The sequence below is a fragment of the Phyllostomus discolor genome, chromosome 2 (genome assembly GCF_004126475.2).
Source record: "Phyllostomus discolor isolate MPI-MPIP mPhyDis1 chromosome 2, mPhyDis1.pri.v3, whole genome shotgun sequence".
NCBI lineage: Eukaryota > Metazoa > Chordata > Mammalia > Chiroptera > Phyllostomidae > Phyllostomus > Phyllostomus discolor.
Window position 1 is genome coordinate 148,326,663 of NC_040904.2, and position 23,313 is coordinate 148,349,975.

General features: G+C 42.3%; 1 protein-coding gene across 1 annotated transcript in view; it reads right to left on the reverse strand.

Moving 5' to 3' along the window:
- TPH2 (tryptophan hydroxylase 2) overlaps positions 1-23,313 on the reverse strand; it is a 95,433-nt gene that overhangs the window by 38,669 nt on the left and 33,451 nt on the right. The window contains exons 6-7 of the mRNA XM_028532422.2: positions 20,484-20,680; positions 17,094-17,229 (exon numbers count right to left, since the gene is read on the reverse strand). Coding sequence (XP_028388223.1) covers positions 17,094-17,229; positions 20,484-20,680 — 333 coding nt within the window. The remainder of the gene's footprint in view (positions 1-17,093; positions 17,230-20,483; positions 20,681-23,313) is intronic.

The following is a 23,313-nucleotide window of genomic DNA, read 5'->3' on the forward strand; positions in this document are numbered from 1 at the left end:
CATGTGGTTGAAGCAAGTGAATGGTGGTCAAAGGCACAAGACAGATGCCCCCATAAAACAGATGGCATTACTCAATCAAAAAATCTTGTCCCACAACTGATACCACTTCCCCAGCATCGGCCAGCCACTTCACAGACACATCAAGTTGAAAGAGCGGCCAAATGAGACACGTGAATGTGATACTAAAAGAAACTCCAAATTCATTCCCTGTCAACTGTGTGCTAATAGCTTCCTTCTTGCACATAAACTGAATTTGTAAAGGATGATATGTGCTGCTGTTGTTGTTTTTGTTCCCAATCATAATGCTTAAGGCAAAGAATGAGACTCAGTGATTAGGGGAACTTAAAAGATATCCAAGCTCCTCATTGTACACATGAAGAAATTAAAGACAGCATTTTTTTAAAAGCTAACATATACTGCACTGTTATTGTGTGCAGGGTACTGTACTAAATGTTTTCATATCACATCATTATTTTAATCTTGGCTTACAAAGAAGTCTTACTATTCCCAGCTGACAAATGGGAAGTTAACAGTCAGTAAATTTAAGCATCCTTTCCAAGGTCCCTCTGTTAATAGGAGATAGAGACAAGGTTTGAAATCAGATTTATCTATTATTTTCACTTGTACTGCTCTAATGTTTTAGCATGTATTTTTGGTGGGCCTTAGGTTGTGAGGAAGAGAGTTCAACCAAGTTAGTTAGCAAAGTAAAATGTAGTCAGTATGTCCAAAGTCTCTTTCATGGCCATTCAGTGGTCTTCAACCCTCCATATTATTTGAGGAGCCTTTTTAAAAATATCAGTGGGTGGGTTCTACCTAACGCCAATTCAGTCTGACTTTTTGGGATAGACCTGGGCATCTGTATTTTTCAAAAAGCTCTGTGGGTGATGATACAATACAGCTAGAATGGAGATCCAGTTCACAACTAATGATGCTAGGAGCTCTGCTAGCCTTGTTTAAGCAACTAGTACTTGAAGCTGAAGCTGAATGTGATTATGCAATTTTGAGCAGCTCAAGTTTAATTCCACTGGAACCATATAATTAATACTGAAGAAAGATGAAAGGAGGTGATAGAAATGTCACTAGGTAGCTAATTTTTCCTCCATCTGCATTCAATTTTGCTGCAAATCTACTACTTCCATACTAGGAGTGGACCCTACAGACTCACTCATATGATCAGTTTTTTTTAAAAGGTCATGCACTCTGCACCCCTGCTGGAATTAGGATCAAGTGGCCCACCATGGATAAATCTGAATACCCTCACTGTAGCCTATGATGTAAATACTAAAGCACCCCACTGATTCAGGCAGAAAATGTGACAACAATAATTCCAAAATTAGACAAGATGTCAAACACTAGGGAAATACTGAAGATGGCATTAGGTCATGGTATAAGTAAGCAAGGTGAACAGAAACAAAAACAACTTTTGTGGCTAACACATATGAAATGCTTGCTATGGGGGGCTCAGTACTGAGTGCTTCACAATGTGAGAATAGGGAAGGTCATGGTTACTGTGCTGGTGAATTCTTGGTGCAATACTGGATTTACTATTGAGCTTGTTAAACATTTGGGGAAGGCTGCTGCAGAAAAAGTCTTCTATCTGCCTAGGCCCTGATGGAGTCTAAAGGTTAGAAAGGAAAGTGAAAAGCTGGCTATTGAAAAGAGGAAGGGAAATACAGGAGATCCAAAGACATTAAGGAGTTAATTCTCTGTGGTAGAAAAAGAGCTTTCACCTGGATTTTAAGTTAAAAATCCATTATCAGAAACCTATACCAATTTAAGAATCTTTAATAGTATTATAATGACAAGGTAATCCAACTATACATCAAAAAAGAAAAGAAGAATTATAAATTTGAAAGAAAAAAATCATACAACCTACCAGCTTAAATTATATTGTTTCATTAAGAATGAAAGCCTAGCCTTGGCCACCAAGGTGGCTTATTTGGTTGGAGTGTTGTCCCACGCACCAAAAGATCATGGGTTTGATCCCAGATCAGGGCACATCCCTTAGGTTGCGGGTTTGCTCCCTGGTTGGGGTGTGTATGGGGGGCAACTTATCAACATTTCTCTCTCTCTCTCTCTCTCTGTCAATCTCCCCAGCCCCACCCTTCCTCTCTCTAAAAAATAAAATGAAAACATATCCTCTGGTGAGGATTAAAACAAAAGAATGAGAATGAAACCCTGAAGCAAGATGGTCTAACAGAAGCATTAATGGCATGTGAGGGGGTGCCCTTTGCCCCATTATAAGTAGAAACGGTCACTGTATTTCAAGAGTCTGTGCCCACTTCTCAGCCCTGTCTCCCTGCAGAGAACCCAAGGAAGAATTGCTGCAGAGACTCCTGAGCAAGTGCAGAAGCACTGCATACAGCAACTCGCTTCTCCTTGAGCCATGGCTTAAAGCACCTAATATTTCAAGACCAGAAAGAAGGTTACTATCTTTTATGACATTAGTGGAGCATGCTCGGAAACACCAGATGGTTCTCCACCCCAGTGTCTTCTACTAACACACTGGTAGTAGACAAAGGAAACTGAAATAAAAAGATCTTTAATATTATTAATAGAAGCGATTAATTAATTTTGAAAAGTTGACACTTTCTTGAGTTTCTTTCAGACTGGAGGACTTAGAAGCTGGGTTGACTACAACTCTCTAGGGCTAAAAGAGGTTCCAGACTATGGGGAGCCCAGGCAAGAAGACTAAGCCTTCTCTCCAACTTTTGTATCAATTAAGTTCTGTTGGACTGACAGCATGCCATTTCGCCTTATTTTACGAAGTGCAATAGTTATTATGTCCAGCAGTTAGAGCAGTTCCCCTGCATTGGTTATGGCATCCAAAACTGGACCTGAGCACCTACTTATGCACAGGTTTCCGATGAAATTCCACAGCTATCGCCTTATCTCACCAGACCTCTCTTAAAAGATTCGATTATTTGGCTATAATTGCACCTGTCAGCACATGCTGCCTCCAATCTCTACATCGGCAAACTTTTCTCTTTTTAACTCACATTCCTTTGATGTATTTTCACCTGAATAATGCTTTTCAGAGCCCTTTTCACAAAAGCACTCTGTTCACGAGAAATGTAAGACCTTTCAAAGCCGTTAACACTGTAAAACATCATGTCTCCTTGTGGGGGGAAAAAAGGAGAGTGAATGAGAAGCTCAAGCTGATATCAGGCACTAAACTGTGGCTGCTCTGAATTGGAATCTTCTCTGACATGCCCTGTTCGAAGGACTCTAAAAGGCCTGCTGAAATGGGCCTACAAAGGGCCTGGGCAACAAGCCTCCAGGGGATTCTTAAATCATTCCAAGAAAGTCGCCATCATTTTGCGGCTCGGAGGAACAAGGATCCTGGTAGTTAAATTCAAATTCAAAATGAGTCCAGCATTTTCTCCCCCTCTTATCAGTTTTCAAAGCTGACTGCTTGTGTTACATGTTGGACAACTCATTTTTATTCCTGCTGTGAATTAAAGCCTTTAAGAAGCAGTGAGTGAGCATCCAACATTTGCTTCCCATCCCAAATCAGCGCATCTGTCTTTTAAACCATATTTCTGTAGGTTTTGTTTGTTCTAAATGACACAGAAGCCAACACTTTAGCTAAATCACAAAGCGAAGGAAAGGAAGATGAGTGGGCGTGGTGGAGCGGTTTGCATTGATGAAAAGAAGCAGGAGGATGAGCTGGGAGCCAAAATAGGGCTTTTTTTCCGCTGTCATACAACATTTGGTGGGTAAGCGCAAGTCATCTGGGATAACACACCAGGATGCGTTGAAAAGAGGGTGACTAGGTTTGTCTTCCCTGCACTAAGGAGATGATACAAGGAATTAATTTGGTAATGAGGCGATTTTTTTTTCAGTGCTCACTTTGGAGCTGTATGCAGAGTTTCTGCAGTTTAGATTGAAAATAGCTTTCTGTATAATCCAGCCCATATTATAGGCAGCTCTTGCCATCATTCCCTCCTATATCCCTGTCACAGGGTAAATAAACACATCTGTGGCCCTCTTTTTACAAAGCTGAGGATCTGCATAGGGCCCAGGAGAAAGTCTTATTTTACTTTTTTTCCCTTAGGAATCATAAGGAAGGCCACTGATGTCATTCTTCAGCACTACTATTCTTTTGAGACTGCAGAAAATACTATAGTTATCTTTTGTGAAATTTAGTTCAAGAAGCATTCACTGTGTGCCTATTGTGAACCAGGTACTCTGATAGAAAGTGAGGCTTAAAAGTAAGTAAGGCATAATTTTAGTACAGCTTTTAGCAAGTCACCTATGGTTCCATAAAAGTGCTAACAGCAAGTCCTAAATTTCCTGAGCAGTGAAAAAGAAAACTTCCAGTTCTTGCAGGTACCACAAACAAACAGATGAAAACAAACCAACAAAAACACCTGCTAGGGAAACTGTCAGTACGTCTCTGGTTCCCTACCATTCCAGAGTCTCAAATAGCTCTTGTTTCTTAGAGAAATAAGAGATTTTTATCTCTTTCCCTGCCCCTCCTAAATTTCACTAACTATTCAGTGGGCAATACAACATAATGGTTAAAAGCTTATACTCCGGATTCAGACCTAAGTCCATTCTCACATTCCTCCATAGGCAAATTCCTCAGAGCAGAACTGTGCAATAGGACTTTCTGCCGAGATGGAAATGTACTATATCTGCATTGTCCTCTATGGAAGCCACTTGGCAAGGATGGCTATTGAGCACTTGGAATGTGGCTAGCACTACTGAAGAACTACATCTATAGTTTAATTTTAAGTAGTAAGTTTAAATAGCCACATCTCTACCCTATTGGACAGCATAGATGTATTGTTTTCTCAGCTATAAAATGAAGATTATAGGGGGTCTCTATGTCATAGAGCTCCTAAACAATGTAGTAAGATAATGCATTAAACATAAGTTCCCAACAAGTTATGTATTATTCATCATATTACATTAAATTATACTTACACCTAAGGCTATTGCATGATAAGTTTTGCCCTTTGGGAAGACATGCTAGTACCTAAACAAGAAGCAGTAAGCTTCTCGGGACAAAGGTCATGCCATGTTCATCTTTGGGTGCCCAGTTATTATGAAGGCCTGGCACCTAAGAGACACTCCATGACCGCTTTTTGAACTCAACTGAACAGAGTGGGGATGATGGGGCTCTATTGCTCCATGTAGAGGTAAAGTGAATCTAAGTATCATTTTCCTGATTTCCAGTGTAGGGCTTTGGACTAGATCTTTGTTTTGCTATTTCCTAGTGGTGTGACCACAGAGAAAATACCTGATTTCTTTGAACCTTGAAATTGCCACCTATAAAACGGTGACGATCCTGCCTACCTCACGGAGCTGAGTGGTGTCATGCTAGACGGGCACACGTGTGTGGAAGGTGTCAGGTCCCTCTTTCCTTCTCTACGGTGGTGGCTACTGTGCCTGCCCATGGGTGTACTTGCCTACATGGTAGTAAAGGGTATGGACAGTGGGTGGCACCTCTTCCTTGCCCCCCCAAAATTTAATCATTTTGAATTTCTTCTGAACTTGCAATTTAAAAATACAAATACTCCTAAAAACTTCTCCCAGGTCAATTTCAGTCTTCCATACCTGAAGATATTTAACACTAACTCTCTGACACTGACAGAACATGAACTATGAGCTAGGAGTGGATGCTCATAATGGATTGTAGACACCACAAAAGGAAGGCACACCTTGGGAATCTGGAACAGTGCCAAAAGGCAATCCTGCTTTTCATCTGCCAAAAAATTAAAATTTAAAAAATTAAATATAGAATATGTTTTGTCCTAAGCTGCTACCAGTAACTGCCAACAAGAACAAAAATAGGGTTCCAGCAGGCACATAGGGTACAAGTTTAGTTTGAAAATGCACAGGTTTTAAAAACATACAAGGTTATTTTGTTTTTATAGAATGTCTATTGTTAGAGTGCTTGGAGCACTTGAGACAGAAGTCTCCGTAAAAAGTCTTCAGGGTTATTTTTGCTTTTAGGCACTTTGCAGAACTAGACGCAATATTATGATTGAAAACTTGGGAGTCCAGGCCTAGGAATGTGGCCTTGTAACTAAGGAGACGCTGGAATTTTATGAGGCACATCAGCCTCCACATGAATCTAAAGGTGCCAAGTGAGAGTGGAGTCTTTGGTATTTATATAAAGCCTTTTTCTCTTCAAAGATCAAAGCCTTATTTCATCATCCCTCACACAGGGAGGTTAAGTGGATTGCCACCAGTCACACTGAGAGCCGTAGAGGGGACTGGATTTGGAGACTTGGTATCCAAAGGTCCTTCTGCCTGAGGACAGGGACACAGCAGCCTCCTCTGTGCATGACTGCATGCTGGTGAGGAACCAGCCCTGTGAAGATCAAAGGAGAGGAGGGGCTTCTAACAAGCTGGTAGTTGGACTGGACCACTCAATAGGCACACATAGTACTTAGGGCTCTGTCAAGGCAGGGCCACCAAACTGAAGTAAGAAAGTATCATTTTACTACCTTATACAAAATTTGTAATTAGAAAACCAAGAAAGAAGCTATTCAGCTTCAGCATACATATGTTTTGAGTTTTTCTGTTTAGTACTACTACTTCCCATAAAATAGTGGTTATTCCCACAGATGCTTGGCACTACTTCCTGACTTTAAATGCTGAACTCCCTCAATTTCTAGCTGTGTGACCTTGGGCAAGTTGCTTAACCATTCTGTGCCTTGGTTTCTTCATCCATAAACAATAATATTATCCACAGTAATAATGGTAAGAATTCAAAGCATTGTTGTGAGTACTGAGTTCATCCACATACAACACTTAAAATAGTTCCTGGCACATAATAGTTGATATATACATGTTTGTTATTAGCAGTTAATATATATATTATGTGAGATATCTCACATTATATATATAACTGCTGCTGTTGTTGAAATTATCTGTGTTGGAAGATGGAAGGGATGACAATATTTTCAGGTCTTAGAGCCTTTAACATCTTAATTGGCCCTGGTTGTAGCCCCAACCAAACTGAGGGGTAAAGTGGCTGCTACGCTGAGGTTGTGAGGTCTGGGTTAAAGTGCAGGAAACAGAGGCCAGATGGGATAGGCTTTCAGAGAACATGCCATTTTCTGAGAATCGCTGCAATAATGCTGCTTGCAATCCTGAACAACAAAAAAATGGAAATAGCACTGTGGAGGGAGCCAGTTGGCTGGGCAGGAAGCTTGGCACGGCACAGGTGTCCTACGGGAAGGAGCAAGTTTAAGCTGAACAGAGCTCATAGGCATGAAGGTTAAAGTCTACAAAGCTCTGGCTTATCCTCCCGGCTCCACAGAAAGACCTTGCCCAGACTTGACGTCAGCCAGGCCTGACACTAAAATCACCCACAAGAGCCAGGGCTTGAGTCGGACCGTGCACAGACCCAGAGTCCCGCAGATGTCAGCAATCGGGAGCGTTGGGAAAGGAAAGATCCTACTCTTCCTCTCCTTACAGATCCAGTGAGAGGCGTCTCTTCAATCGAGAGGGGAGCAGCTAACCCTTCTCACAAATCTGAAAGCCTGCGTCTTTACCTGCTGACATTATTACTTAGCAAATGAGGACTAACGGCTTCACCACAAGAAAAGGAAGTAAATGACTCTGCTGCCAGTTTTAGAGAGGGTAATGCTCTAACAGGCAAGGGCTCAGCATAAAATTCACTTACTTTATTTAAAAGAGACAAAAATATTGCCAGAAATAATTCATTTTTATGTTTCTTATAAAATTGAAACACAGTAGCAATTATAAGAAAAAATCACCTGACTGCCAAACCTTTGTTAAACCTTAAAACAGTTATATTTTAAAATAACATTAATTGCTTCTAAAATGCTAGCTGTGGCAAAAAAAAAATATTTTCCTTAATGCTAAGGCATTTAGTTGTATTATGGCAATAAATGTGGACATATTAGTCACTAGTGTCATGAGTTATTTCCTGATGGTGAACGTTTGCTCTTTGATTTGAGAGTGACACGCCCACAGCAGGTGGGCTGACCAGCCAGCCATCCCCGTGTAGTCCCCAGTGTTATCCCTTCGGGAACTCCTCGGTGGGATAAGTTTATACCCCACGGAGCCAAGTATATTTTGGTTACTAGTATGTTAAGTACAACATCTAAAAAATAAAATGGAATGAATATTTTTAAATGTTTTCATTAAAGCATTTGTAAAAGGGATTTATGATGCAAAATTGCCCTATTACTTTGGCAACAGGTCTTCTGGAGAGATAGATATTGTACTGATTTGACTTCAAAGAGTATATGTTTATATTTAAAATTCCCAGTAGCTTCTCCCTGAACAATGGACAAGGGTTAGGGTGTTGTGCTATGGATGAGTATTTCAATGTTGCCCCGGGCAATGGTTTATGTTCCTGTGAGCATCGGTAAAGAATCACCAGGCATCTGGCCACCTCTGGTCTCCAACCAGAAATCTAGATGGAGGTGGGGGGCAGGGTTTGACCTATATTGAAGAAAATAAGACTGGAGTTTCCTAGTCATACCTTCTTGTCCTACCATCTTTCATTTCTGAGACCTCAATGAGTGTACAGCTTTGAAGGAAAGCATAAAATTTGGCTCTAGGAGAATGTGGTTTTGTTAAATTGTGTTTCTAATTAAAGAGCTCTGCATTTCTAAGATACCACTGACCATCTACAGATATCATTGTGAATAGTATACCCAAGTACACATGCTCACAAACATTCAACGTCCACTCTGCACACAAAGGACTAGAGACCACAGATCCCCTAGGAGGAAGTGCCCAGGAAAGCAAAGCCAAATGAACTAAAGCAAGGCTGGGGGAGTAGGATAAATACATCTGAAATTCAAAGCACCCTCTGAAAACCAGAAGCCTGATGTTAGAGACCAGACCAGGCCAAATCAGACCAGGGAGTAAAGGAAAGATGCCTGTCTCCAACTTGCTTCTCCTCCCAGTGTGCCCAAGACTTCCCTAAATTGAATCATCACCACCTTCTGGCAAAAAGCTTCTGCAGACAAATGCAGAAAAGTTCCTCCTCTCTGATCCACTCCCCGCCCCCTGGAGCGGGGGGAGTGCCCACCCACCTCAGACATGGAAAATGAAAACACACCCATCCCCCCCCCACCCCCCCCCGACAGTCCCAGTGCTAGTGCTTGTCAGAAGCTGCCAATCTCATAGAATTACTTCTTTCTCTTTTTAAAAATGTATTTATATAAAATTTTATTCATTCATATTTTTTAAAGTTTAAATTTTGTAAAGAATTTAAAAATCTTTATTGTATTTTTTTGATTACCATTTAGTCCCTTTTATAAACCCCTCCCCCCAGCAATCACCACACTATTGTCCATGTGAATTATTTCTTAATGTAATATTTTAAAAAGTTTAAATATAACTTAGAACATGTCATTAAGTGGTGTTACTTTTACAGATAAGGCAATGAGCTTTCTTGCCTTTTTGGTGGGATAATATTCAGGATTATTTACCCAAAGGAGAAAAAAGAACGTACATTTTTTAGCACCATATAGGATGCAAGTGGGTCTCTCTTTTTTTTCTTCCCCTCCCTTCCTCTGTTCTTTTCTTTCTCTCACTTTAATAAGGGGTGGTGGGGACAACCTTCACATTGCCACTCTTCTTTAGCTTCACAATGAATAACCCCTTTTTTATTCTGAAATTATCTTTATCCCAAAAACAAAATAGGTGAGGAAAACAGGTTGTCCCTTCCTGGGTGTGATTTGAAGAGAAGTCTATTCTTCCGATGGTGGCCCAAGTGACCTGTCCTCATAGCTTCAAATGGTACTTAAATTTTCATCATTAAAAGTTCATAATTTTGCCCTGTCCAGGTGGCTCAGTTGGTTGGAGCATTATCCCGTACACCAAAATGTTGCATGCTTAATCAATTCTCGGTCAGGCCACATGCCTACGCTGTACACACCTTATCCATAGAGGGACGTCCAGCATCAGTCCCTAAAATTCAAGTAGAGCCACTGGAATGAGTGGAGGACACTCACAGCCTAGGGCTGCATCTCTTCAGGAAGAGGCCCTGCTGCGGCACGGTGCGTGCCCAGGACTCCCCGTGCTCCCTCACTCCACGGATCTCTGGATCTCCAGTTGGGTCTGGAAGTTTGAGTCTATCTCACACCTGGTACCTCCCAGTGATGGTGCTGTTCATGGTTTCAGCCCACTTTGGACTCAGTTTTTACTCTTTTTTGTGTTGCCTTTGCCAAATGGCCTTGAGTTAATGAGAGAGACTGACACATGAACAAGTGATTACCACATAGTGTTGTGAGTGCCAAAATATTAACAGATGTAAGGCAAAGTAGTACAGGAACATCAAACTCTGCCTAGAAAAGTCTTCACAGAGAAGGGTGAGACTGAGCTTTAATCCTGGATAATTAAAGGATTTTACCAGAGCCATTCCAGGCAGAATGAACCACCCATGCAAGAGATGGAGGTGTGACTCAGCAGGCTCGTGGGGGTGGTGAGAAGACCAGTGTGGCTAGATTGTAAGGTTTTGGAAGGGGCAGAAAGAGAAGCAGAAGGCGTGGTTTGATGAGATTAGACTTTTTTCTTTACATTAACAAGGAACCATCAGAAGTTAAACAAGGGAATGTTGTACTCAGATTGGTGTTTTAGAAGGAAAACAAAGTCTGCAGATCGCTTCTAAGAGGAAGCAGCCCAATAATTAGCAGACAGAGAAGCAATGGTAATGTGACCTGTCAGATTTCTTCTTCTAGAACAGTGGCTCTCACAGGGGACATTTGGCAATATCTGAAAACATTTTCGTTTGTCATATCTAACAGGAGTGAAGGATGTGCTTGACATCTAATGAGTAGAGGCCAGGGATGCCACCAGACATCCTACAGGACAGCTCCCCAGAACAAAGAATTACCTGGCCCAGAATATCAAAGTGACGGTATTGAAAAACCCTTTCCTAGCTTTGGCTGGTGTAGCTCAGTGGATTGAGTGCAGGCTGAGAACCAGGCATCACAGGTTCGATTCCCAGTCAGGGCACATGCCTAGGTTGCAGGCCATGACCCCCAGCAATCACTCATTAATGTCTCTCCCTCTCTCTCTCTCTCTCTCTCTCTCTCTCTCTCTCTCTCTCTCTCTCCCCTCCCCCTCTCTAAAAAATAAATAAATAAAATCTTTAAAAAAAAGAAATAAAAGCAAAAAAATGTTCGAAAAAAAAGAAAAACCCCTTCCTAAGAGAAGATGAGGAGGCCATGGGATGCAATATGACACAGCCCACAGTGGACTTCCCAGAGAGGCAAAAAGGAACCAGGAGATTATGGGGCTTCTCAAACTTTTGTTCTGCCACTACCCACATGCTGGGTGAATTTCACACACATGTGCAACTTGGAACTCTGCATCTTTCACTCTCATTCCACTGAGTGAGAGGGGTGCTATTATTGGAATAACCTTGAATTTGACCCAACTGAGTGTTTAAAGAAAATCATTTACAAATTTCAATACTCAAGTAGTGACAAAGTTGCCTGCGATCACAACTGATCAAGGCATGCAGCTACACAACAAAACAGTGCCAAATCACAGCTTCAGGCGCTCCTCAAGAGGGGAAAGAGCAAGAGTACCTCCCCACTTCCAGCAGCACGGGCACCTTTCAGTCCAGGATGCAGAAAAGCACCCCCTCCCACCAAGGTAGCCAGGAGTCACTGACTCTCCAGGACTTTCTCTGTAGTCCTCCAGGCCAGAAAACTTTCCTCAGGAAACCAGTCCAATCTGCTATCATTTTTTAAAATTCAAGTCCCATTATCTGGCCAAGTTGAGAGAATCCAGAGTCTTTAAATTGTAAAATGCAAGAACAAGCCAAAGACATGTTTAAAACCCAATGTGTGTTGAAAGCTGTGACATCAAAATATGTTCTACCCAGACTGAAAAGAAAAATAAAATTCTTTTTCTCAGATAATGCCTTCTTGCTGCTTTCATTCCCATTTCTACCTTCATCTTCAGGGACCAACTTTGTCCCATTAGCACCACCTCCCCTGCAACAGCTCAGCAATGGAAGCCAGTTACTTAGAAGCAGGTCAGAGCACTAAACACAGTGGCCAAGTGGAACTTCACAAATTGAAGGATCTGCCCTCTTATTGGTTTTCAATTGAGGAAATGGGATTTCATTACAAAGATGATGGCTGTAGAAGTGCTCCGGCAGGGAACGGCACTCCCTGTATAGTGTCCCGTAGACTCAGGCTACACAGCCAGGGAGGAACTTGGGCTTTGCAACACATAAGGATTAGAGGGATCTTTCCTGAGGGTTTTGTCTGTTTAGGGTGTTTCTGGAAGGATGCACTGGAAACAGGCAGCAGCGGCTGCCTCCAGGGAGGGAGAAGTACGTGTCAAAGGGGCAGAGGAGAGAAAGGAAGTCAGTACTCACGGCATATACCCTTTCGTAGCTTTGCATTCTGAACCATGCACATGAGTTCCTTCTTCATAAAATAATAATATTATTAAGAATGGTATCAAACCCACCAATAGTAAAACAGCCTGTAAAAAAAGCCCTAAGTCAGTGAATCCCAAGTTTCCATCCTTTGCCTTAGTCTCCTCCTGTCTGTGTCAGTAGGAGTCAGGAGAGGAAAATGCTGAAGTCTATGATGAGAGGTTTGATTTATCTCAATACTTCTGAATTCAACCCTTAGTTCCTAAAACCAGAGGCTTCTCCATCTGAAGGTCCCAGCCATGGGTGCCATAAAGACAACACGCCTGATTTCTGATCCTCCTCTCTCTGTTCCTTTCCTCTTCCCTCCACATAGGATCCTCCTCCAGGATTTTCAGTCACTGTTAGAAATAGCTGCCAAGTCAGCGCCCCAATCTAAAAACCTCAGCACCACCTTAGGGACCCTCCCCTCTCCTCACCCGCATGTTTTTCACACAGGTGCCCTCTTGTCCTCTCCCACTGACCTGTCCTAGTTCAACACCTTAGAAATTACATTCCTTCAGTACAATGTGAGTTCCCTGTCTGCTTTTCCATCCAGTCCACTCTCCACACTTCCCTGGCCTCCACCCCCATCATCTTTCTCGAAGAAGATGATCTGCTCATTCCTGAGAACCCTGGATATCTCCCTACTGCCTACAGAATTCAGCACAAAGGACCTAGTTTGACAAATGACCATTTACACTAAGGACTGAAAAAACATTTCATCAATAATACATAACCTATGCTCTGGCCACTGTGGTGTAGTGAGCCCCAATCATTTTTGCCCCCTACTTGCCTCCACAACCTTGCACTTACTATTGCCTTGACTTGAAATTGTTCCCTTCCCTCCACACCCCTGCCTTATCCCAAAAAGAATTTCCTGCCTCCTTTCAAGACCTCCGCTCAGTTATACTTCCTGTGAAAAGCCTTTGGGGACTGTTTTCTCCTCTCCACTCCTCCAGACTTTGTACACAGCCCCATTATAGTCCTACCACAGTCCTTTACAATTATTTATGTTTCTATCTTCCCTGCCAGAATGTGAGCTGCTTTAAAAAACACCTGCTATATTTTATTCATATTTGAATCCACGGCATCTCCCTGCTAGCATTGCACATAAATGTTTGCTGAATGAATTGACTGAAAGTACTTTGGTAAAAATGTAACACATTATCCCAAAATTTTATAGACCTCTGTGGCTAAAATCTCATTTCTTTGCCCTTTCTCTCTGCGCACCCATTTGCACACTATCACAGGTCTCAGGAGGGCCAGGTATTCAAAGGGAACTAACAAAGTGCCTACTATTTGTAAACAGGGCCATTTGCAAACCCTCTGGACTGGATTTAGAGATTGCCTTTCTAACTCTGACAACACTCCTTTGAGCCCTAACTCCACACTAAGAAGCATTTCTTTTCCAAATGTCTTGAGTCCTATAAGTAACCTTTGTTTACCCTAAAAACACTTTCAGGGAAGCTGAAAAGGGCTAAAAAAAACAATGCAGTGACTCTGCAGGGACCCACCTGATCAGAGAACCTCATGCCCACTGAAAAGGAGGAGGGGGACTTGGGAGGCTCAGCTGCAATCTATGCCCATCAGCTACTTAACTGTTTAAACCTCCTAGGGCTCTCTGCTCCCAGGGAAGTCCCTGGCAGCCCATTAATCACAAGATTATTTAAGTAAAGCAGTATCCTAAGCAAACTGATAGTCCCAGTGGCCTGAAGAACAGATGTCTTTTGGATTCCTGGATCCACTTCCAACAAATCCACAAACAAGAAGCAATTCGCAGAAACCAGCTGGGTATCCTATGATTTAAATCAATTCTGACACTACTAACCATGGAGAGCAAAGATTCTACAGGTTAAGGGTGCAGTCCTACAAGTCCTCCCCAGTCACAAGTCCAGGTTGTCACCTGTGCTTTGGACCTACTGGCTATAGATTGGAGGTACCAACAAGCACTGTCTTGGATCTCAGACACCAGTCATAAGTCCAGATTGTTCCCTATGCTTCTGACTGACCAGCTATAAATCAGAAGTTTCCATGACTCCCTCCTCAGGTTTGATTAATTTGCTAGAGTAGCTCATGACTCAGAGAAACATTTTACTTACCAGATTACTGGTTTATTATAAAAGGATACCATATGGGATACAGATGAACTTCCTGTTGAAGAGATGTGTAGGATAATGTATGTGGGAAGGATGAAGAGCTTCCCAGAAGCTCTATGAACACCATCCTTTTGAGATTTTATGGAAGCTTCATTCCAGAGGCATGATTGATTAAATCATTGGCCATTGGCAACCAGGTCAACCTCCAACCCCTCTTTGCTCTCTAGAGGCCAGGAGGGTGGGACTGTGAGTGCCAACCCTCCAATCACAGGGTTGGATCCCCTGATGACCAGCTCACTTTCTTAGATGACCTAAGGGCTTTACAAAAGCAACCTCATTAACATATCAAGAGACAACATTATCTCTCTCACCAAGGGAATTTTGAAGGTTTTAGAAGCTTTTTTTACTAGGAATGGAGACAAAGACCAAATATGTATTTCTTATTATAAATCACATTATCACAAATGGGTGACAAATTAGTGTAAGATTAAGGTTAGACATCATTTTAATGGAGCCCAGGGAGTCTTTGCTTTTGTTCTTCTCCACCTGGAATGTACTCACCCCTCCCCGGATGTAGTCCTGTCACCTTCCAAGAGGCTGCCCTACTATCCAGTCCTAAAAAGCATTTCACATCACTCTTCATTTCCTCACCCTGCTATATTTGTCTTCACATCATTTTTAGTATAGCATAGCACTTGTACCTGATACTATATTATCTATTTATCTATCTCAGTGATTTTCAACTGGAGTGCCACAAGAATTTGTAAAACATGCAATATTTGACTATTTAGTCAAAGGCACTGACCTCTTTTCCCTCAGATTGTTAAATAAAAAAATGACAACAGCCAACACAACAACAGCTATTCAGTGTGAACAAATCAAAATCACACCTTTGTTTTTTATTGTCAAATTAGCAGAAAAATATTTTGTTGGTGTGCCAAAGAATTTAGTAATTAGTTTATATGTGCCATGAGATGAAGAAAGTTGGCGATCGCTGATATATCTGTTTATATGCTGACCGTTTTCTGCCCCATTCTTCCAGCAGAGCAGGGACTGTGTCTTGTCCTAGACAATCCAAGCACATCCAAGCCTCAAGCCTTCCAATAAATGTTTGTGCAACTTTTTTAAAGCACAAAAAAACATACAATTTGGACCACTCAAGTAGTTTATGATTTCAAGGAAGATGTAAGACACAGTTTACCATGTTAAAAGATAGCACAGTTAAATACATGTAACAGATGGAAAATAAGGAAGACAAATAGCAGGTTTTCTGAGGAAGGAGTGATTGTGCACAGGATGGTGAGGGAGTGTTTCAAAGAAGATGAAACTCATGTACACCTAGAAGGCAGTGGAAAATTCAGTAGGTTCAGAAAAAGAGCCCAGGGTATTTCACACGGAGAGACTGTACAATGCCATGTGTCATGAGGACAATCATTAACAAGAAGAGGTTCACAGCTTGTCCTCTGTCCCCACCCATGACAGAGCAGTGCAGCAATATCACTTGCTTCTCTCTGTGCTTTTAGCCCATTCATTGTGCAGGGGAGGAAGGTTAAAAGTCCTAAAGACAAATCTCATGCAGAAAGCTGACAGAGCCTAAGAAGAATCACAAACCCTGCCCTGACTGTGTTGCTCTATTGGTTGGAGCATCATCCCATACACCAAAAGGTTGTAGGTTTGATCCCTGGTCAAGGCACTTAACCTAGGTCATGGGTTTGATTCCCAGTTGTACATGTTCAGGAGGCAACATATTGATATTTCTTTCTCACATTAATGTTTCTCTCTCTCTCTCTCTCTCTCTCTCTCTCTCTCTCTCTTTCCCTCTCTCTCTCTCTCCTTCCTCTCTCTTTAAAATCAATAAACCTATCATTGGGTGAGGATTAAAAAAGAAGACGAAGAATCACAAACCCCATATGAATCTAGAGGTAGGGGGTAGGCCTGGGGAAGTATCCAAGAAACTAGGACAACAGGGAGATCACAGCTCAGAGTTCTGAGTTTGGGGGTGATGTAAAGATGAAAGGAGAGGGAATTAGTAATAAGAGTTGCCATGCATATGTAACCTGTTTAGCATGAGGAAAGCCTCCTCATGGGAAAGGCACATGTGTCCACATTTACTTTGCCCCTCTGAGCCTGCATCTCCTCATCAGTAAAATGGAGATAATAACAGTACCTACATCACAGCATTGCTATGTGGATTAAATGAGTCAATGAGGTTAGAGCCTGCAATGTAGGAATTATCCTCTTCTTGGACTTTTGGTGTGAGCCCTGCTTCTTTTAATGCAACACTGTCCTAACTGTCTATAGGGACCATGGCTTTATAAACACCACACGTGGCTTAAGGAGCAATGTCATCAACAGCCGGGCCCAAGCAAAAGGCTCAGTGTTAGGCTAAAGTTAGAGAGAGAACCTGGAGAAAGAATATCAGAGGCTCATAGACATAGCTGAGGAGTCTGGTCTTTCAGTAATTTCTTCCTTCCCTAGGTCAGGGCTTTGCCCCTCACCGGCTAGATGAGTGAACTTAGGAGGAAAAGAGGCTTAAGTCACTTTCAGGTAAAGTGAACATTAACTACTTCACAGTGTGGGGTCTCCATCCAGCCTAGGCCCCCAGTGTGGGTACTCACGGTTCTGGGGTGTAGAGGGGGTCCGAGCCATGCCGGATGTACTGGGTGCAGTGGAACACCCTGTAGGCCAGTCCTGCCAGAAAGTCTCGGGGACTCAGGTATCCAGCCACTGGCCTCACCGTGAAGCCAGATCTTTCTAAAGAGACAACAGAAAGAGCCAACTAAAGCATAAGCCAACAGGACTTGAGGGCCCAAGCAGGGCTTCCTATTATTTATAAGAAATGTTCTAGAAACAAAGTAATGAAGGTCCTAAAACTCTTGACAATTAAATGACTTATACAGTTGACCCCTGAGCCACATGGGTGTGAATGAATGCATACGTATTCACTTATACAGGGATTTATTTCAACAAATGCAGTTGGCCCGTCCTCTCTACTGTTTCCACACTTGCAGATCGACTAACTGCGGATCAGAAAAACCATTTTCACATTCCCAGCTACGTTTTCCAAACCCCAGATCAAAAATACTGTTTTTGATCTGCAGATGGTTGAATCCTGGGTGGGAAGAGCCAACTGTGGAGCCCAGTTATACGTGGATTTTGAGCTGTGCTGGGGGCCCCTTTGTTGTTCAAGGATCAACTCCACTGTTAACAACTATCACATTTGTGGTGTCTGATTACTCAGCTACACTGTCGAATGATGGTTTCCAGAGGAACTAGACATTGGTGAAAATGGAAGAAAAAGTGAAAAGATACTTAAAGGATTTAAATTCAGCAGCCAAATTAGACAAGAAAGCTCAACACACAGGAGAAGATGACAATCTACAGTGATGCTTACCATGTATTAGCTGGTATCTTTCTAAAGTGTGGCCAGTTAACACAGCTAAGCACCATGGGATCGGTTCCCATCCCAGCCCTCTTTTGTCAATACCACCTAATTCCTTCATTCTGTATTGCTGTTTTCTGTGACATTATGAAAATAGTCACATCAATGACCACAATCTGAAGAGATACACTAAAGTTCTGTGTGCTTTACTGGTTGCTTGTAAGAGAGAATAAAATAAGTAGAATATAATAAAATCTATGAACCACTCTATACTGTTAACTCAGTCAGGCTGCGGATAGACGATCAGTGTTCCCAGTTTAAGGGCTACACACCACTTCCTTCTCACGAAGGCCTGGAACGTTTCCAACAGGCTGCTACTCTTGCCTCAGATACCTGCACACTAAAGGCTTCCCTTCCGAAAACCTCCCCTCATTAGGGGCATACCTTAGAATGGTCATAAATGGTTTATAAAGGCAAAAAGACAATGAAGCTTATGAAACAAGTCCCCCTGGAGTTTCTGGCATCTACGAGGAAATAACCCTGTCCTCGGACCTCCCTGGACCTGTAATTCTAACAGTTTTAATGCTTGTTCCAAAGCTTTCATTTTAGATTGTTCCCCATTGGATATCAAAAAGATAAATAAGTGTATTTTCTTCTTTGACTTATGTCAGTTAAGCCAGTGTACCCCACATGTGGGACACAAGTGGTGGTACACACAGGAATATTCTTTAATAGTTATGCAATTTATTTTTATATAAAATATTTTTTAAAAATATGTATCTATCACATCACTTTGACTTTGCAGACACCATTGCCTAAAAAGTTTCCTTTTCCAATAAATTGGGTATTTTAAGAGTCAGTCAGTTAAAAGCAATAACCACACACACACTGACACTGTGCCTGCTGTGTGGCAGTGAGCGGTGCCGGCTGCACTCCTGCCTCGCCGAGGGCGGGAAAACCGCACTGACGGCAGCAACAATGACCATGGTAACAGTGACTAAGATTCCGCTGTGCCTCGTCTGCGTCAGACAACAATGTTAGGGCTTCAAGTCATATTAATTAGTTTCCCTCCTACCCTCTCATGAAGTAGATGAAAGTGTTATCTTCATTTGCAGAGAAGAAACACAGAGACACAAAAAGGTGAAGGTAATTCATCTAAGTCACATAGCTAGGCACTGGCAGAAGGCAGAGGCATCCAGAATCCGTGCTGCATAACACCACCTCTCATAATAAAAATGTTCAGTTGGGAGACAGACATGGCAAAAATCACGAGATGGTTTTCTAAGTACTGGGGGTTGAGAAACAATGCAGTAAAAAGCATCCCCTATATGAGCATTCAAGTCCAAGGCAAATACATAACATGCACATGACACTGTGGCAGACAAACAGGGACACGTCAGAGACAGGTCTGTGAGGGGAAATGTAATCTAGTTAAATAATAACACAAGGTGAGTGGGGGCAGGTAGAGCTGGACAAAGGGGACTACAAGGGGGATGGAAAGAGACTTTGCTTGGGGCGGCAGACGTGTGATGCAGTGTGTAGATGACATTTTGTTGAGTTGCACACTTGAAACCTGTATGATTTGGTGGACCCGTGTCACTCCAATAAATTCAATTTAAAAAGCATAATAATAAAACATAACATAAGTCATTATGTAAATAGGTGTTGACTCTCGACCTCGTTCCCTCAGTAACAGATGTCTCGGATGATGTCCACCCTCCCACTGTGCTTGGTGTGGTTCTCAGGGTGAAAGTAGGTTGACTTTTTTAGCAAAGGTCAGAGCCTAAGCAAAGGGGTGGAGAGCAGCCACAACAGGAGGCTAGAACTGTGCAGCAGTCAGGGCAAGAGACAAACTTGGAAAGCTGGGTCTGGGTCATGAATTGAGGCTGAGCAGTTCAGAATTTGACAGTATGGACCAGGGATCAGCAAACTATAACCTGTCATCCAAATCCAGCTAGCTGCCTGATTTTGTATACCTCATGAGCTAGGAATAGTTTTTATATTCTTTAATAGTCACATTTCAATGGTATATAAGTATCTACATAATGGTCTCAATTTTGCATCTTAGCCCACAAAGCCTAAAATATTTACTATCTGGCCTTACAGAGAAAAAAAAATGTTTGCCAGCCCCAATAAAAACTAACGAGAGGCCCTGATACCTTCTGAACAGAGATGTCAGGAAGAAAGTAGTGCTTTGGGAGCTTTATTTAGACACAGTGGAGGGGAGAGTACAGGCAACCAGGTTACAAAATGATGGGGACCTCTGTTTGGGTGATAGCATTGGAAATGAAAGAAAAGGACAGATTCATAATAGGTCACAAAGCTAGATGTGGCAATACTTGGAGACCATGGTAAGCTGAATAATGGCCCTCAAAGGACTTCCATGTCTAAGTCCCCTGAACCTGTGACTATGTTTCCTTATGTGGCAAAATGGACTTTGCAGGTATGATTAGGTTAAGGATCTAAAGATGGAGAGATGATCCTGGATTATTCAGGTCAGGCCTGTATAAGTACTAGGGTCCTTACAGGAAGGAGGCAGGAGGGTCAGAGTCAGAGAGGAGAAGATGCGTGTCCTCAGAAGCAAATGAGGATGCTGGCCAGGATGTCAGCCTGTGCGAAGCCTTACCTTTCAGAAACATGGAGACATCTTCAAGTTGAGGCACGTTGTCTTCCCTGTAGCCACAGTATTTAGTCAGCAGAGGGAAGTTTTTCAAATACTCCCGGCAAGCATGTGTGGGATAGAGCTTGGAGAGCTCCCGGAATACAACGCCCCATGTTTTCGTTTCTTCCTCTGTGTACTCCACCCTGGGGATGGGCTGGCCGCTGGGCAGGAGAGAAGACGAGTGAATAAAGCTAGCTCCGGGTCACTGAGTTAAGCATATTCTCACCTTCATTCCCATGCAAGCAGGATTCTTGCAAAGCAGGACACCTGAGTGTCCAGGAAGACCCCATCAGTATTATTGTTTAAAGTAAGTTCTCACCTTCTAAAATCGTGTGTGTGTTCAGACTCCCATAGAAATGATTCGATTAAGTTACATCCTCACACATCCATATGGAAATTTGATCGGATTTACGCTTCAACACCGAGATCAGTAACGAGTGTGAGCTCTGGGTTGGAAGGAAGTTTAGGCACAGAGCTGTGCTCTGAAGGCCTTATCTGTCGTCACCTGACAGCAGTGACGAATGAATGTTGTCTTTTGAAAATAAAATTGCCTGTGGGTTCTCTTTGTCCCTTGCAGGGAGCTCACCCCAATCTCCAAGTGTAATTTTAAGATTATTTGTTCAGCGAGCAAAATATCTGGAAAATACTAAAAGACTATGTTAAATTTAAAACTGAGAGTTTTGCAAGCTGCAAAATAGGAACATTTATCACACACCATGCTGCGAGAGGCAGGCATGACACCCTCTCAGTGAAGGAGAGGGTCCCAAACTTTTTCTGTAGTCTCACTCACATCCATTCAATTCTCCCACTGGATCTGGAGGGCAGCCACAGACAGTATGTAAATGAATAAATGTAGCTATATGTTTTCTTTAAATATTATCCATGTGGTTTTGGATTTCATTTTTCAATTACAATTTATATTCAATATCATTTCATAGTAGTTTCAGGTACATAGCTATACGATCTAACAAAAGTTTTACAAAAACAGGCAGTGCACTAGATCTGGCCCATAAGCAGTAGCACGCTGATGCCTGGTTTAGACCATTGAGAGGTGGCCCTGGACTGGACTGGTCAGGGAGAGCTTCCTGGAGGAAGCACAACTTCAGCTGAGCCCTGTGGGCCAGGTATGAGCTGCAAGTTCCCAGACAGAAAGAAAAGAGAGAACAAAATGCTGTTCTAACAGCAGCCAGCAGCCATGAGCAGGGAGCCCAGCTCCTGAGCTGCCTGGGACCAGCCAACCTGGAAGGGAGCACACACATGAGCTTCGGCGAACTTTTGCTTGAGGGACCAGAGTCTCAATTTAGCCTCTGGTTAAAATACCTGTTTGGAAAGTGAAATTAGGGTTTGAGAAACCCTCTCACGACATGCTCAGCAGCCCCCTGCAACATTCCCGTCTGCCTACCCTTGCCACACACCCGCAATTCTGCCTCTGCAGCCAGCAAATATATACACACAAGATATGGAAGTCCTAATATAGACACATAAAACTGGGAATTCTGCTCCAGCAGCCTACACAATCCAACCTGTAGTGGCAGCCACCACAAAAACCTGTACACAGGCAGCCACTGCCACTCAGGGATGCCATGGGGCACCTGCCACAAGCTGGGACCAGCCCCACCACGCCCCCAGGTAAAACCGGGAAGGAGAACAACAGGGAGAGTGGGCCAGCAGACTGCCTCCTACCCCCAAACCTCTACTTCACTGTTCTTGCCAAAATGCTTTTTGTTTAAAGTTCAGGTCTAAATACAGTTCCCACTGCACCCCACCCCCCGTTTTTTTTTTAATTAACTGCAGTACATGAAAGATGAGGGAGTAACACACAAGGAGGGGAGAACCAGAAATTAACATTTGTTTTTTCTCAGTAACAAGAGTAGGGCTTATACAAACTAAATTAGGACAAGATTAGCATTGTTTAAATTTGGCTGTTGATAACAAATAAAAAAAATTACAACCTGACAAATATTTGCCAAGAAGATCAAGATTGCTAAGACTTAGCATCTGCAATAAATTTAGAATGAAAGCTTGAAATGGGCAGATAAAAATAGAAAGGGTGTAAGGAAATAAATATATAAACGATCCAGAAAATTCAACGAAATCAATTTGAGTTGGGTAAGTCAATAAAGCTAATAAGGGTTTGCACAGTCGGAAGGTTAGGAAAGCACTGAAGCTGAAACCATAAATGAAATATTGAGAAGCCATTTGGAAAGAATTGTTGAGTCAAACTTTTTCCTTTGATGCCAGGCTGCAAACACACAGCCTTTTTTTTTTTTATTTTATTTTAATCATTGTTCAAGTACAGTTTTCTCCCTTTTAGTTTTACACGCAGCCTTTCAAAGGGAGCTGCCTGCCCCCAACAGGAAGCGGCAGAAGGGAAACAAGTGTGAGTCAGGGTGGAAAGAAAGAGGTATGCAAGTCTGTTACTTAGTAATGAGTGTCCAGGCCACAGTCTGGGTAATACAGATGCTCGTGTACATTCTCAGCGGTGCTAGCCTGCTCTTTAGAATGAATGGCTGGTACAGAATGGTATGAATCCTGATCGATCGCTACCCTGATCAGTCGCAGGTAAATCTGACTCCAGCCATATCAAGAGATTTCTCACACTACTCTAGCCCTTACCTCCAGGCAATTTTTGAGGTGTTTAAAAATCAGCTTCACCACAAAGTAAAGGCTAGTTTTATCCATTTAATTTCTATTTAAAACATCTGACAATGATTAAAATAAATTTTTTTTAAAAAATCTGAAATACAGGAGAAAATAAGAAATTTCCCATTTTTTATGTAGTTAATACAAGTAT